Here is a 17,612-nt window from a genome sequence, read left to right as displayed (position 1 = left end):
TGACTTATAATTTATGACTAATAAACATAAGCTACCAGTAATTGATAGAGCTCAATTATTTGTGTTTTTTTACTTTGTCGGTTTGATAAAGCATTTTTAAAAAATTTATTTTTGTGTATGTGTGTGTGTGTGTGTGAGAGAGAGGGTCAGGGTTCTCTAGAGTTAAAGAACTTATAGAATGATACGAAGCGGATTTATTAGAGTTACTTTCAGGCTGTGGTCCAGCTGACCCAACAGTGGCTGGCTGTGAATGAAAGTCCAAGAATCTAGAAGTTGCTCAGTCTACAAGGCTGGATATCTCAGCTGGTCTTCAGTATATGCTAGAATTCCAAAGAAGTAGGCTCTAATGCCAGTGAAGGGATGGACTTGCCAGCAAGGCAAGGGCAAACAGGCGAAGAACAAAGGCTTCTTTCTTCTATGAACTTATATAAACTTCAAGCAGAAGGTACGGCCCAGATTAGATCTAGATTAAAGATCTGGATTAAAGATATATCTGCCTTCCTCAAAGATCCCAGTCAGAAGCGGATCTTCCCACTTCAAATAAAGCAAAACTCTGTCACAGGTTGTCAAGTTGACAACCAAGAATAGCCATCACAGTGTGTCTACATCAGTATTTCTCAACCTGTGGGTCGTGACCCAATGGGGGGGGGTGTCCCAGGTATTCTGCCTATCAGATAGATTAACAACAGTAATGAAATTACAGTTATGAAGTAGTAACAAAATAATTTTATGGTTGGTGGTCGCTAGAACATGAGGGACTGTATTAAAGGGTCGCAGCATTAGGAAGGTTAGAACTACTGGTCTACATATTAGTATGTATACATGTGTGCAGGCGCCTCCAGAGGCCAGAAGAGGGTGTTGGATCCCCTGGCAGTTGTGAGGCACACAGTGTGGGTGCAGGGAACTGAACTCTGCGTGAGCAGCAAGTGCTCTGAACTGCTGAGGTGTTCTCTAGCCCCTAGAAGGTTGTTTCTATGTGAAAGCTTTTTATATTTCATTGTGGGTTTTTTTGAGACAGGGTTTCTTTGTGTAGCCTTGGCTGTCCTAGAACTATCACTTTAGACCAGCCTGGCCTCGAACTCAGAGATCTGCCTGTTTCTGCCTCCTGAGTGCTAGAATTAAAGGCAGGCACCACCCCAATCCAATATTTGTGGGGTTTTTTTGTTTGTTTGTTTGTTTTTTAAGCATTTTGCTAAAGTTCATTTATGCTTACAGTGTTCTTCTGTAGGAAGAACTGAGAATGAAAGTAAAGAATGGTAACTGTTGTGTAAGGTAGGTTGTGGGTATATTTGAATTTGAAAGCAGGTTTCACAGTGATTTTTGTGTTGGGTTTATGCCTACTTTATGTTGCAGTGAAGGGAGCTGTGTTTGTGAAAGATGGAGGAAGTCTTTCCTGCAGTCTTCTACTAAACCAGACATGGGAGGTGGCTGTGCTTTCCGTCAGTTTAGTAGCGGATAGCTTTGAGTTAGCACAACTGCACAACTAATAAGTATGGGAGGCAATTCGCTAGAAACTTGATAGTAGCTCAGTATGCTCCTGATTTTGTTATAAGCTAATCACATTAGAGGATTTAAACTTACTGATAACTGTAAAAAAAGCCAAACCTTACTTTGTAACATTGGCAGTTTTGAAAATGTATTTAAACATTTTATTCTTTCTGTCTTGCAGAACTTACATTCTGAGTGGAAGATGTAGCATATCTAGAGGATATATTACAATGCAAGGCAACACATGGTAAGTGGTATGCTGGAAATGGCAGTTTAGAGAGACTAGAGAAGAGAGGGTGGGTTGTGGGCTAGGTAGTGGGGTAGAGACTGTGTTGATTCTTTTATCTATGGTGATAACTCATTAGAGATTTGGGTGTAGGGCTAGGAACCAGACCAGAAGAGTTAATGAAATACCCCAGACCCCACCCTTGATCAGAGCTTGTAGTTCTTGATTGTAAGTAAGCATTGATTAAAGATGTGCCTCCCTACTCAAAGATCTGCATCAGAAGCGGCTCTTCCTACCTCAGTTAAGCAAAAATCCCTCAAAAGTGTGTCCTCCATTTTTGGTTTTTAGTTCCAGATTAGTCAAGTTGACAAGAAAGACTAGCTTTCACTTCTGTGTGCTGATGGGGTTTTTGAAAGATCAGCAGGTATAATACTGTAGCTAATTAAGGAAATTCTTAGGGGCTATTTTAAAAAAGTGGTAGGGATTTTTATTTTTTAAAAATATTGATGGTGCACACCTTTAATCCCAGCATGTGGAAATCAGAGGCAGGTTGATCTCTGAGTTCTGGACTAACCTGCTCTATAACAGGTTCCAGGCAAGCCAGGGTTACAGAGTGAGAGCATATCTCAAAAAACCCAAAACCTTTTAATTAAGGGATAGTGACATTACATCATTCCAGTTTTAAAATAAAGTTGTAGTTAAATGGGTTAAGGGGAAAAGCTTTCAGGATGATGATTCCCTGGTATATGTCTTGATATTCATTGGGAAGGATATCGAGCATTCTTGCTTTTCAGTAACTGTAGAGATAAAGTTCCTGGCTCCATTCTGCTTGCATACTAAAAGAGGACAGTGTACTTTGTCAGGATGCTAGCATGGTCAGATTTTCTTTCATGGTGAAGAATCCTGACTTGATGTACGGGTGGCTTTCTTGTTATATCCTCTCTCACCAGGTAGAGACAGGGCACCAATCTTATCATTGGACTACCCCCTTGTCTTACTCTTCTGTTGCTGTGAAGACACCACAAAGAAGGCAGCTCTTATAGGAGAAAGCATTTGAGCCTGGGCCTGACCCTGGTCTGGGCTTTTGAATAATACCCACAATGACATAACTCCTCCAACAGTTTTAATCCTTCCCAATCAGGTCCACTAACTGGTACCAAGCATTCAAATATATGAACATATTGGGCCATTTTCACTCAAACTACTATATTTATGACTTACTTTATTCATTTATTAACTTATAGCACCCATGATTTACTTTAATCCTGGTTACTTCCTCAAGCCCCTTCTTCCATGTATCACCACATAGTAATATAAAATTTTGAGGAAACAAAACATTTAGTTCAAAGCAGCATTTTCAGGAATCTGAAGAAGAGGAGAAAGTACAAAGTTGAGGGAGAACTAGGGGCCAAGAATTTTATGTTGAGTAGACTGGACATTTAAATGCTGGTGTTAAGGCTCTGGTTGTAGGGAAAGATGGAGAGTAGTCCCTAGTCACAAATGCAGATTTGGAGATGGGCCCCTAGGTGCTTCTAGCAAGATAAGCTTTGTTAGGAGCAGGAAATTGGGGATGGGGTTGGATGCAGACAAGTTTGGTGAGGTGATGCAGCATCTGTTCTGGCGGTGTTGGTGTTTCGGTTTGATAGAAGACAGGTTATTGTGAACAGTGACAAGGGCTTGAGATGTGAGTAAGGATGCCCATAGAAGCTGTACAGCAGCTGTGGTGGCCAGTAAAGTACACTGGCTGCTGAAGTGTGTCCAGGATGTGTTGGCAGAAAATGTGATTGAAATAATGTGGGCACCAGGCTGTCCATTTAAGTGTTGTTCAACAGTACAGTTTTCTACTTGGCCTTCAGAGGATGAAGTATTGGCTCATTTTGAGTCTTAAGCATTATTGGTTTTTTGGTAATTAAAGCAGAGTGGGTCATTTGTATGACTGGCTAGTGAACCTCAGAGGTCCTGTCTCTGCTGTCCCAGCTCTGGGATTTTAAGCACATCCACCATATTTGGCTCTTTCACGTGTGTTCTGTGGCTTGTTCTCCCTGTCCCATTAGTTTTTTTTTTTTTTTTTTTTAAATCACTTTAAACTTTGCATTTGTTTTGTGTGTAGGTCTCACGACAGCTTGCAGGAATCACTTTTCTCTTTCCATGCTGTGGGTCTTGGTGGGGCCAGTATTTTGACATCTCTCTCTTTTTCTCTAAAAAGTCACAGAATGTCGTTCCACCCAGGACGAGGGTGTCCCCGGGGACGAGGAGGACATGGAGCCAGACCCTCAGCACCAGCTTTCAGGCCTCAGAACCTGAGACTTCTTCACCCTCAGCAGCCTCCTGTGCAATACCAATATGAACCTCCAAGTGCCCCTTCCACCACGTTCTCCAACTCTCAAGCCCCTAATTTTATGCCTCCACGACCAGACTTTGTACCTTTCCCTCCACCCATGCCCCCGTCAGCACAAGGCCCCCTCCCCCCCTGCCCAGCTAGGCCCCCTTTTCCCAACCACCAGATGAGACACACCTTCCCCGTTCCTCCTTGTTTCCCACCCATGCCCCCTCCAGTACCGTGTCCCAATAACCCCCCAGTGTCTGGAGCACCTCCCGGACAAGGCACGTTCCCCTTCATGGTACCTCCTCCTTCTGTGCCCCATCCTCCACCCCCTCCTGTCATGCCGCAGCAGGTTAATTACCAGTACCCCCCTGGATACTCACACAGCTTCCCACCTCCCAATTTCAACAGTTTTCAGAACAACTCCAGTTCTTTCCCACCCACTGCTAATAACAGCAGTAGTCCCCATTTTAGACATCTCCCCCCGTACTCACTCCCAAAGGCTCCAAGCGAGAGACGGTCCCCAGAAAGGCTTAAGCACTACGAAGAGCATAGGCACCGAGATCACAGTCATGGGCGAGGTGAGCGGCATCGGTCCCTGGAGCGCAGGGAGAGGGGCCGAAGCCCTGAAAGGAGAAGACCTGATAGCCGCTACCGGTCAGATTATGATCGGGGGAGGACACCGTCTCGCCACCGTAGCTATGAAAGGAGCAGGTAAGCCCATGTGTGGAGTTCTCTAGTAAAGCCACAGACACCTGCATGGTCAGTTTCTCTCTGCAGACCAACAAAAACTTGTGCACTTTTTTTATTTTCTTCTGGGTTTTGTTTTGTTTTGTTTTGTTTTTGAGACAAAGTTTTTCTATGTAGCCCTGGCTTTCTAGGAACTCAGATTGTAGACCAGGCTAGCCTCATTGAGTTTAAGAGATTCCTCTTTCGTCTGCCTCCCGAGTGCTGGGATTAAAGGCACAATTTTGACTCTTTAGGAGAGACTGACAAGTAAATAAATTGTTGTAAAGAAAAAAAAGTTTCAAAATTACCAGTATTGATTTATTGTAGCCTTTTACCTCTTCATGACACAGTTGTGCGTTAGTGATAATACCATGACATGAAAGATTTTTATATTATATTTGAACATTGGGGATTTAAATGTACTCAGTGTAGTCTTCATTGGGTTACAGCAATGGCACATAGCTTGCTTTCTGTCTCTCAGGGTGCTTTAATACTGTTGACTTTGGGAAGCGAAGCAAGACTACTTGTTAAAATTATACTCTCAAAATGGCTTTAACCTGTTTTCCTACACCAAAATGTTCTCATGGGGGAAAGTTGTATTTGAAAAATACTGTTTAATTCTAGATTTATGGTTTTTTTTTCCAATACCAGTTTTTTAAATACAAAAATTTTAACAGATGCTCTTTGTACTGGTTTCACTTTCTGCTAGTCACAGCACATCATAGTTCAGACCAGGGAGAAACAGTCACGTCACACCATAATCCAGAGCCGGGAGAATGTAATACATGCTTGCTTGTGCCCCAAATACGGTTGAATAACAACTGCAAATTGTTCTGAGGCAAACTTTCTAGAAAGAGTTATTTGTATCTGTTACCATGGAAGATCAAGATTGTTCTAGAGAGTGGAAGAAGAATTAGGTATAAGGTGCTAGCAAACTGTTCTGTAGGGTGGCAGAGAGTCCTGCTGTTGGCTTTGCCTAGCTGCGCAGTGCTGCTGCGCGGTTATTCCCTAGCTATTCTGCTCACGGTAAACGTGTACCTATCATAGCTATGAGGCCTAAATGCCTAAATACTGTCTTACTGTTTGTAAGAAAGGAGGAATGTTGGGAAAACTTGAGAAACACACACACACACACACACACACACACACACACACACACGCTTGCTTCGTTAAGTAGATTTATCATATCATCCATGTAAATATATTTATATTATTCATTATATCCATTTAGATGCAAATTGGTCTTTTGAATTCCTGCCCACTCAGAGCAATTGAATGATTTTTCTTAGATGTAAATTTGTTGGCTAGGTGTGAAAAAAATATACAATGTCCTCCAGTTGGATTTTTAACTTTGGGAATAGAAACAGCTGCCTTTTCAGCAGCCACGTCCTGTCTTTGACGTTTTGCACTTGTCCCTTAGTCTATAATTGAGATTACTCTCTCAATGTAAACTGTGGTTTTAGAAATATTTCAAATGGAGAATGAGTTCCCACCTCTGGCTGTTTTATTTTGGACTGCTGGTATTCACCTGAGGATTGTATATTCCAGAGTCATTATTTGAAGCAATCCTCCTTGAGAATGGGGTAGTCTTTAAGTGAAAATATTTTGTGTCTTAATTTCTAAGTAGTTGCTGAATTTTCTGACTTGACTTTATTGTGTTGCCTTTTCCTCTAGTAGGATGTAGGATAGGGGCTGTTTGTGAGCCAGACATCTTAGGTTGATACTTCTTGTGGACCCCTGATCTAAAAGTCCAGATGGTACATCCTGCTCGGAAAGTTTTGGAATTTGGAGTATTCCAGATTTTCAAATTAGGGATACCCAGTTTTGTAAGCTTGATAAGTATTCTAAAACTTAAAACTCCAACTAAAGGATGATTAGCTACTTTCCTCCCCCCACCTTTCAGTTGGGTGGTGATGTCCCTTAGATTGGTGGTTCTGATGCAGACACACTGGACACTGGGTTTTTATTCTAGGTTTTCACTGCACTTGCCAGATAGACTCAAGCTGTTACTATATTATAGGCTTATACGGAAAGGTTTCTGAGTCTCTCATTTCATCTTCACTTTAGATACATCTGTCTATTTGGGGATCTTTTCTAGAGGAAAGCAGCATCTATGTGCTGTGGTCACAGTCTGGCAGGTCACTGAGCACTTAGAGCTGCAGCTCAGGTCCCTTCTCCATAAGGCTCAGGGCATTGTACCACTTATAATAATAATACAGCAAGTAATCTTTGCTGTACGACCTTTAGTCTGAGTATTTGTTAAGTAGTTTTCTAGAAACCAGTAGGGAAGGGAGTTCTGGAATGCTTTTGCTGTAGGCCAGCCGATTAGAAGGTCAGGAGATTTTGACAGACTTTTGTTGAGTGGTTAGCACTAGGATGACTTCCAAAATTGCCCATGGAGAGACTGCTTGTCCCTCTAGTAAATAGAGGGTGAAAAAGAGGGAATAGTCCCTAAAGTTTCCTTAGCCATGGGCTATTTCTTTAGAGGACAGTTCAGTGAGGAGATGGTGCTTTTGAGTCTTTCTGCTGAAACAGCTCTGTATTATCTCCTCTAAGAGAGCGGGAAAGAGAGAGACACAGGCACCGGGACAACCGCAGATCACCATCTCTGGAAAGATCCTACAAAAAAGAGTATAAGAGATCTGGAAGGTAAGCAATTGTCGGATTATGTCTTACAGTTCTGTCTGCCATGTCTTCATTACAGCTCTGGCCAGGGTGGCCTAGGAAGAGAAGCCCAGGGTTAACACTAATGCTGTTTGAGAAAAACTTTTCCTTTTTCCTTTTGGTTTTTTGAGACAGGGTTTCTCTGTGTATCCTTGCTTTGTAGAACAGACTGACCTCGAACTCAGTGATCTGCCTGCCTGTGCCTTCCTGAGTGCTGGGATCACAGGCATGCATCACTGCCCCCGCCTTGAGGAAAATCTTGATAAGTGTCCCCAAATTAGAAATTGTATATGTGTGTGTATCCATCTATCCAGAGTGCTATAAAATTCAGAACTAGTAAGTTTAGGTTAAAAAAAAATATGCATCGAGATGTAAAATATGTTTGTTGGAGAAAAAAAAGCGAAGTGTTCAGTTCTATCCCCTTTAGCAAACTGACATCAAGATTGTGATTGCTACAGATTAAGACATAATTTCTGTGTCTAAAGGTAAATATGTGGTCTTAGATGATGATGGTTAAGAGTGGGTCCTAGAGTCTGACACATTAGAGGTTGGTTAGTGGCCCTTACAGCCTTGTTACCAGGAAAAGTTATCTATCTTCTTTAAGCCATAAATTTTTTATATGTAAAATAAGAGTAATTTTCCTTTTTTGGCCTGTAAAGTATCATTCAATTAATACACATTAAACATTTAGAACCAATCCTAAAATAATTACCAAATGAATGGTAACTGTATATAATTATGTGAACGCTTGACTTTAAAAATAGGTAGCAGATAGGAAAAGCAGGAAAAACAAAACAAACAAACAAAAAGATATAAGAAGCTGAGTGTGGTGGCTCACACCTATAGTCCCAACATTTGGGAGGATGACACAGGATCACTTCAAGTTTGAGGCAAGCCTGTAGTATAATACTAAGTTTCAGACTAGTCTGGGCTGTGGGATAAGACTATCTCAAAAATTAAAAAAAAAAAAAAAAAAAGAGATAGTAATTTAAGTATAAACTAAGTTAATGAAATTGAAACCACTATAGCAATATAACTGAATTTATAAATAAATACAAAGCGTGGTTCTTTGAAAGAGCCTGTAGCTAAAGTGACAAATGAAGGTGTTTATACGGAGTATGAGCTAGAATATTATAGGGATGCAGGTGAAGTAGAATTATAAAATGAGGGCTATAGAGATGGCTTAGCAGTTAGGGGCACCAGCCGCTCTTCCAGAGGACCTGGGTTTCATTCTGCGTGCCCACATGGCTGCCAGCTGCCATCTGTAACTCTAGTTCCAGGGGAACTAACGTACTCTTTTGGCCTCCGTGGCACTGAGAACATGTGGTGTATAGACATACATGCAGGCAAAAACACATACACGTAGAAACAAAATCATTTCCAAAGAATTATAAAATGATATAAGGACAGATATTAAACTAAGTACCTGAAGTCAGTGGGCTGAATTTTAGGAAAACAAATTCATAAATTTCATACAAACAGAATAGAAAACAACTAAGGCAATAATCATGAAAAAATAGAAAAAGCTGATTTTTTTTTTGTATGGTATACCAAAAAGTTTTAAACTGTTCTAGAACACTTGAAGAAGGAAGACTCAGCTTGTGACTGTGCAGCAGGAAGATCCAGAATGTAGAACCTAACCAAGGCATGAAAGCCACAAGGCAGCTTATTTTGGGAATAGAAATACCAGTCAGAATGACTACTAGCAAGTTGTTTTCAGTGCTGCGATAAAGAGTACCTAGGAGAGTTTTCTCCAAGAATACATGCACAGATAGGTTAGTATTGTGAATTTTAGTGTTAACAATGTTTGATTATATCAGTATTTTCCTATTAAATATTTAAAGTAGAACCAGTATTTACTTAGGAGTAAAACCTTTAGGAATATAAGACTTCTGTCACTTACCAAAGAATACCATCCCTCCATGGACATGATTTGTACTATCGAAAGAGCCGCGCTTAGTCCCTTAGAGATGTAACCCAGACGTTTTTCCACACAAATGAGAATAAAGTGAAAGAGTTCCCATTGTTTATTACTGTTACAAACCAGCAGATTAAAAACAGCATTATTGTAGCCTGGCGGTGGTGTCACACACCTTGAATCTCAGCACTTGGAAGGTAGGGGCAGGTGAATCTCTCTGAGTTCAAGGCCAGCCTGGTCTACAGAGTGAGTTCCAGAATGGCCTGGGCTACACAGAGACCCTGTCTCAAGCAACAACAAAAACAATACCTTTGTGTCCCCTAGGTATTGTGTTGTTATAAATGTGATACTCACTTTTTAATTGGGGAAAGTAAAAGTCCAGGGCTTTTGATTGGATAATCCATGCTCTTCTGGAACCCAGCAGTGAAAGGTCTAGTATGGGAATATGTGTAGAGAAATTTTACTGATTGATGCCTGAGGGAGCAGAGTAGGGAATGAACACTGTAGGGGAATTGAGAAGAACATGTGAGCAGGTCTTAGTGAGGGAGATGCTCTGAGACTCTGTGACGTATAGCTGTGAGTTCTTCTGTACCCAGTCTGCAGCAGAAATGATCTTGACGGTCTAGATTCTGGCAGTGACAGTGGTAATGAGTATAGATAATTAAGATACATAGATAGTTTTACATCATCGTCTATTTATTTTGTTGGTTATTTTTTGAGACAGGGTTTCTCTGTGTAGCCTTTGTCCTGGCACCGTGCCCTGCTTTGACATTAGTATTTTAAGAACCAAATTTAGCCACATTTTTGATTGGCTTGGTAATACTCAGGTCAGTTTTTCTAGAGCAAGGATGGGAGTGTTAGTGCTTTTTCCTTTGGATTAGATGTCAGACTAAATCCATAGCTAAGCGGAGGCTACACTTTAGGAAGCTTTAAAAATTTATTTTGGTGAAGTGGGGCACTGGGCACTGAAGCACAGTGGCACATGCCTGTAATCCCAGCACCTTGGGAGGCTGTAGGAGGCTGAGGCAGGTGAATCTTTGTGAGTTTGAGGCCAGCCGGGTCTACAAAGTGAGTACAGGACAACCAAGACGCTACAGAGAAACCCTGTCTCAAATAACAAAAAACAAAAAACAATGCAAAAAATAAATTATTTTGGCAAAGTAGTATGTGAAAGATTCAAAACTTGTATTTTCATTGATGAAATTGTCCGTAAGTAGAGATTTTCAAATATTTTCTAAGTATCTTTTTTCTTCTAGGAGCTATGGCTTACCAGTTGCTGCTGAACCTGCTGGATGCACACCAGAATTACCTGGGGAGGTTATTAAAAATACAGATTCTTGGGCCCCACCCACGGAGATTATTAATCAGTAAGTAAATTTGGGGCAGGGCCTGGGAATTTTTTTTTTTTTTTTTTTTTTTTTTAGTTTTTCTCACCAGAGTTCAACACATTTTAAGACCTTAGATTGGTTAAATCAGAAGTCTAAATAAAAACATTTATTTTCTCCTTTTAAAACTCAATCATAGATATTATTTAATGAGTCCCTGCTCTGTTAACTGAAAATTAATATAACATCTCCTGCTTGAGTTTCTTTTTAAAAAAATAAATCTTCATAGTATGCTTTTATGACAAGGCAGATATTGATCAAAATCAGACTACTTGCATCTTTAAGACACAGATTTTTTTCATCTTCATTTCGAAAATACATTTTTTCTTTTTTTTAAATTCTTTATTAATTACACTTTATTCACTTTGTATCCCCCCTGTGGTTCCCTCCCTTCTCCCATCCCAATCCCTGCCTTCCTTCACCCTCTGCATGCATGCCCCTCCCCACGTCCACTGATAGGGGAGGTCTTCTTTTCCTTCCTTCTGATCCTAGTGAATTAGGTCTCATCAGGAGTGGCTGCAGTGTCTTCTTCTGTGGCCTGGTAATGTTATTACCAGGGAATTTGTATTTTTATACTGATAAACCAGGTGATTCTGATGCTAGCAGACTAACATTTGAGGATCACCAGTTTAGTAAAAATTGGCATGGTGGTTGGCAGGGCTTTCTCACGTAGGTGGAAAATGTACCAGGTGGCTTAGATGATGAACCATTATTTTTAGTAACTTACTTTCCCCTCCTCCTTTTGAAGTCGTTCCCCAAGCAGGGAGAAGAAGAGAGCTCGTTGGGAGGAGGAAAAAGACAGGTGGAGTGACAGCCAAAGCTCTGGCAAAGAGAAGAGCTACACTTCTATCAAAGAAAAAGAGCCAGAGGAGGTGCCTCCTGACAAGATGGAGGAGGAAGATGAAGAGCTCCTTAAGCCTGTGTGGATTCGATGTACACATTCGGAAAGCTATTACTCCAGTGACCCCATGGATCAGGTGGTAGGTCTGAAGCAGAGACCTTGTGTCTCCATGCAGCGCTGTTGGTACTTAGGCCAGATAACTCTCTGTGGGCGTTGCCTGTGTGCTGTACGGATCATGAGCACATCTGTGGCTGTCCATTTGATGCACCTTTCCCCCAAACTGACTTCAAATGCAGCCATGTGTTCCCTGTCAGCTTGTTATCTGTTCTGTTAGCTTGTCTGTTGCTGTGATAAATGCCATGACCATAAACAACTTCAGGGAGAAAGTCGTTTTGGCTCCAGAGACTTAGAGTCTAAAAAGGCAGGGACTGGCCTGGCAGCAGCTGGCTACAGCAAGAAGCTGAGTACAGCAATCAAAGTACTGACCAGGCCCGTACCTAGGTGTCTGAGACCAAGACAAGATGGGGTGTCTTTAGGATGGTGTGATGCAGCAAAGAGATCACATCTTAGTGGTATGTGGGAAGCAAAGAGCAAGAACTGGAGGCAGGGAGAGGCTACAAGTGCTCAGAGTTCCTCTTCCCCTGTACTTCCTGTAGCTCATCTGTACCTTGTAAAGGTTCCATATCTGCCCTAAGCAGTGCCACCACTCAGGGACCAAGTGTTTATACATGAGCCAATGGGGGACTTTCTCGTCCAAACCACCACATTCCATTCCCTAAAGGGAAATTACCTCAAGATGAGAATCACTATTTTGGAGAAAAGGTGTTTTAAAAGCACCAAAGGCCAAGAGTATATAGTAGCTTAAAGAATTATTCTGCATCCTTTGATGCTAATGGCCTTAAATAATTTCATGACCTCTAACCTGTATCTCATCTATGGTGTGTGTGTATGTGTATGTGTATGTGTGTATGTGCGTGCATGCATGCCTGTGTGTTTTCCCAAATAGAAGGTAAAGATTTGGGCTTCGTTTTGTTTGAAGTACATCCTTGACATTCCTGTAAGAATTGTGCCAACCCCATTAATTATAAATTAGGCCTGTATCTCATACTTGATACAAGGTCGATATAGAATAAGGCTCATTAATTAAATGAGTTAAACAGTGGCTCTACAGATTTAGGGCTTAAGTTGCCCATGTGAGATTTAGTCTGTGAGGTTAGGTGAGATGGAGTTTTGCTCTTTGGGATTTTGTGAAAACACAGATGCTCCTTGACTTAGGGCAGACCTACTTCAGCAGCACCATTGTAAGTTGAAACTGTCTTAAGTCCAAGATAGATTTTATACATTCACCAAATGTCAGGTTAACCCTACTCTGCCATAAGTGTGCTCAGAACACTTAGGTTCTACTCTGTAGTTGGAAAAAGTCATCTTAAACAAAGTCTGGCTTACAATCAAGTGTTGTAGTGCATGTAAAGGTTTTTTTTTAAAGATTTATTGATTAGTTAGACAGCATTCTGCCTACATGTATGTCTGCACACCAGAAGAGGGCACCATATCTCACTGTAGATGGTTATGAGCCACCATGTGGTTGTTGAGAATTGCACTCAGGACCTTTGGATGGAAGAACAGTCAGTGCTCTTAACCTCTGAGCCATTTCTCCAGCCCTCTTCTAAAGTTTTTAAAACATGTATCTGAGAAATCCTGGCAGCATTGTGTGAAGTAGAATATGGGTTGTGTCTCTTCATAATTGTGTGGTTGCCTGAGAGCGACATCTTACCACCACTGCCCAGCATCTCGAAAGGATCGTGTAGCATTTGTTAATTTGGGAAAAGATTAAAACCCCAAATTTGAAGTAGAGTTTCTTTTTTTAAACATTTATTTATTTTGTGTATGTGTGCATGCACATATGCGTGATCACAGGACGCCTTGTGGGAGCTGGTTCCCTCCTTCCACTAGGAAGGTCATGGGGACTGAACTTAGGTTGTCAGGCTCAGCAGAAAGTGTCTACCTGCTAAGCCATCTTGCTGACCCTGAAGTCTAGCTTTTTACTGAACATGTGTTACTTTTAGACTGTCAGTTGCTTCTATTGTGACCCTTATTGGAGTATAACTTGAAAGATTCCCTTGTCTTTTGAAGAAAAGGGTTTGAGGAATATGATGGTGGCATGATACTTGGTAAATTAGAGTAGGCTTTAAAGCCAGTCCGTTCATGTTGTGCTGCAAAGGGAAAGTGTGCGCTGAGCACTTTCATGGTGCTGACATTTCATTCTGTGTTTCTTATATTGTCCTAATTAATCATCACACTATCTGTGTCAGGATGTCAGTGTTTTGTTAGCTAGGCTTGTTTCCTAAGAAGTAATACTGCTACTTGAATGAGTGGTTTAGTTTTCTTATAAGGTATATAGAGGGGGCCCGTGGCCAGTGTTTGGTTAGTGGCTTGGGACGCTGTCTTGAGAATCCTCCACAGTTCAGAATGGCACTGTGAGGGATTGTCTTCTTACCTTTGTCTTTGAATAGGATACAGCAGGCATGTACCTTGTCCAAGTTTCCCTTTCATCTCTTTGCCAGATCTGTCTTCCTCATCTCCACAGATTTTGGATTCCATTGCTGCCATAGCAAAGTGTTATCAGCTGTGTGGCTTCAAAAACAAAAGTTTATCATTTCATAGCTCCAGGCATCAGAAGTTCAGCTTGTATCTCATTGGCTAAATCCAGGTGTCAGAAGGGCAGTATGCTCCTTTCTGGAGCTGTAGAAAAAAAATCTTTTCTCATTCATTAAATGTCTGGCAGAGTTTTGTTCTTTGTAGCTATTAAGCAGAGGTTCTAGTTTGAGTGCTTAATGACTCCTGTGGGTTCCTCGCACTTGGTAGCCATTTGTATTTCTCCTTATACAAAGACTAGCTGCTATGACAGCTGACATTCTTATCACCTTCTCTGCCAGAGACAACAAGATACAAAGGCAAATGCAGACTGCAGGTATCTTATCTGCTTCCCTTCTAATAAAATACTGTTGAAGAGAAGAGAGGGAGCTAGAGACTTGGCATAGTAGTTAAAAGCACCAGATGCCCTTACAGAGGACCCAGGTTCAATTCCAAGCACCCATGTGGCAGGTCACAACTGTTTGTAACTCTTCTGGCCTCCAAGACACCAGGCACACGCATGGTGCACAGAGAAGGTGGAAAGAATGTCAGTCTTGAATGGGGAGGGATTGGTAAAAAGCAGGTACTTCCTCTTCTGGGTGGCAGATTATCATAATTTGCCTTGGTTTTACATTTAAATATGAAAGGTCTACTTTTTACGTTTTGAGGTTGTTAGGCCAAACAGTCTGGGTATTTAAAGTGATTTTCCTTCTGGAAGGAGAGTCTGTGGCAGCAGAGGCCTGCTTGCAGACTGTTGCAGCAGCCTTATGCTTGTTGGGTATGTTTGTGGGGACAGAGGAGGGGAGGAAACTTTCTTTTTGCTCCAAGGGTCATGGTATTTTTTAAATGTCATATGTAACAGGCATAGGCAAACAGTTCCCATGCTGCTCAGTGTTGGCAAAGTGCATTACCTCACCTGCCAGGTATGCAGTGTGTGTTTGGTTCAGAGGCTCCCTGTCAGTGTGTGGTGTTTCCTTTCCAAATATTGATTGCACTGGGCCTTCAAAATGGCATCTTCTGGTTAAAGGTTCTAGGTATAGATTGTTAATACGGTTTCTCATATTGACCCTTTACTTTAAAATGGCATCTTGTGGTTAAAGGTTCTAGGTATAGATTGTTAATACGGTTTCTCATATTGACCCTTTACTTTGGAAAGGGGGATTCTACTGTCGTTGGAACAAGTAGGCTCCGTGACTTATATGACAAATTTGAGGAAGAGTTGGGGAACAGGCAAGAGAAGGCCAAAGCTGCTCGGCCTCCGTGGGAGCCTCCGAAGACAAAGCTAGATGAAGATTTAGGTGAGTGGAAGAGGCTAAGACAGCTGTTATTACTGCTTAATCTTGGCCCTGTGGGAAATAGCCATTAAAGAATCCCAACCTGAAATGCTTTTGTTTTTTCAATCTTTTTTTTTTTTTCTATAGTCAGCAAGTATGTGGTTTTACTTTCTCAGTTATATCCCAGAATGTATAAGGCAGGCTAACAAGTCAATCTCTTGCAGAGTTGTCTACCCTTTGAAACAGAAAGTCCTGTATTCCCGTGTCCCTCTAAAAGCAGGTGCCTGTGCCTTAAGCTCTTGAAAATGGGCAGGTGGTACTTCCTTGGATCTTTCCATTGCAGGGTGCTCCTTGTTTGATGAGGAAACATTCCTCCAATGTGAAGGCTTCTATCTACTCACATAGATATTTTTACATCATGGTTCTATTTTTTTGTTTGTTTGTTTGTTTTCTGAGACAGGCTTTCTCTGTATAGCCTTAGTTGTCCTGGACTTGCTTTGTAGACCAGGCTAGCCTTGAACTCACAGAGATCTACCTGCCTATGCCTCCCCGAGTGTTAGGTTTAGAGGCGAGCACCATCACGCTAGGCAATGGTCTATTTTTTTAAGTGTAATTTCTGAGGTTTGAGGTAAAGTGAAGACTCTCCATGCTCTTCAGTTTTTTGAGACAGGTTCTCATTCTGCAGTCCAGGTAGCCTGAAGTTTAATATCTTCCCAGGCCAGACTTGAACTAATAGTGATCCTCATGCTTTAGCCTCTGAAGGGCTGCTAGGATCATAGACTACAAGATGTGCTGATCTTTGAGCGTAGAAATGGCTTTTTGCCACATTGTGTCTTTAGCACCTAACATAATGGCATGCAGAGATGATACTACACTTGATCTTAGCTAAAAGCTGGAGAAGTGAATACAGTCAGACATCCCATATGCTATTACGTCTTCTGTCTGGCTCTCACTTGCCTAGATTCACTTTGTCTCATGCCATGCAGTAGTGGCAAGATTATAGACTCAGAAGCCAAATAGCCTGGCTCAGAATCCTTGACTGTATGTGTTAAGTGACTTTTGCAAAAGACTTTGGGCATGAATCTCCATGTCTCAGTTTTCCCAATGTAACATGGGACCGACAGTATTGTCTCTCTGAGATAAACTTTGTGATATAGGATTTTGTTATGTCGCTACTTTCTGGTCCTCTTTTCAGTCTATAAGAAAACAATAAAAATTTCCATCGTAATCATTTGAATCATCTAGCTTGTTATTAAGTACATGTGTATTGCCAGCAACCAGTTTGCAGAACTCTTCATCCTGTAAAACTGACATGTGTCCATTAGGCAAAAATACAGAAAGTCCCCCCTCCCCCACTCCAACCACCACCACTTTCTGTCTCTAAATCTCATGGCTTCAAGTACGTCACCTAAGCAGAATCATACAGTATTTGTATTTTGTGGCTTATTTCACACATCGTAACTATCTGTCTGTTTTCATGCAGTTACTTTTAGAGACTAAAATCTTTTCTGTCTTTTTCTGTTCTTTGAGATGGTCTCATTTCATTTAATGTGGTTTCAAATTCACTATGTAGCTGAGGATGACCTTGAACTCTTGACTCCCCCACCTCTACTTAAGGAGTACTGGGGTTCCAAGTTGAACCGTCTCACTCAGAAAGGACTAACATCTTTTATTGTATCATCAAGAGATAAAGTATAAGCTCTTCAGTGTTGCTTTCTTGCGTAGTCTAGTCTAGAGTCTAGCATTTGGGGTACTTCTACACCCATCTCTGCCAGCGAGGTTCTGCTATGCTCTGAGTCTACCCCAGGCCTGTCTCCATGCCCTGACCACATCGCTCCTCTCATCCCCTCTCACCCTTTTCTCCTCTTCTCCAGTGGCTAAGTTGCAAATGCTCCTTCTGTGAAATTGCCATGACCTTTCTGGCTCATAGTGGACTAGCTGTTTATTGAATCAATACCATTTTTAAAGTGTAAAATCACTATTACTGTTATTTTTATTTGATATTGGTCATTATTAGTCCTCATTTTTTTTTTTTTTTTTTTACAAAAATCCATACTGTCTTGGTTTTCCCAGCTAGATTATGACAGCATTCTGAACTGTTATATTTTTCATGGCATTGCTTCATGCATT

The 17,612-nt window shown here is 41.3% G+C and overlaps 1 protein-coding gene across 3 annotated transcripts in view; it reads left to right on the top strand.

Moving 5' to 3' along the window:
- Positions 1 to 17,612, top strand: part of Drosha (drosha ribonuclease III) — a 106,141-nt gene that overhangs the window by 1,511 nt on the left and 87,018 nt on the right. For all 3 annotated transcript variants that reach the window (XM_021633730.2, XM_021633726.2, XM_021633729.2), the window contains exons 3-8: positions 1,670 to 1,735; positions 3,921 to 4,751; positions 7,323 to 7,415; positions 10,605 to 10,715; positions 11,482 to 11,713; positions 15,365 to 15,506. In XM_021633730.2, coding sequence (XP_021489405.1) covers positions 1,719 to 1,735; positions 3,921 to 4,751; positions 7,323 to 7,415; positions 10,605 to 10,715; positions 11,482 to 11,713; positions 15,365 to 15,506 — 1,426 coding nt within the window. In that variant the 5' untranslated portion in view covers positions 1,670 to 1,718. The remainder of the gene's footprint in view (positions 1 to 1,669; positions 1,736 to 3,920; positions 4,752 to 7,322; positions 7,416 to 10,604; positions 10,716 to 11,481; positions 11,714 to 15,364; positions 15,507 to 17,612) is intronic.

Source organism: Meriones unguiculatus, chromosome 3, assembly GCF_030254825.1.
Source record: "Meriones unguiculatus strain TT.TT164.6M chromosome 3, Bangor_MerUng_6.1, whole genome shotgun sequence".
In the NCBI taxonomy this organism is placed as follows: Eukaryota; Metazoa; Chordata; class Mammalia; order Rodentia; family Muridae; genus Meriones; species Meriones unguiculatus.
This window is presented reverse-complemented; position numbering and strand designations above follow the sequence as displayed.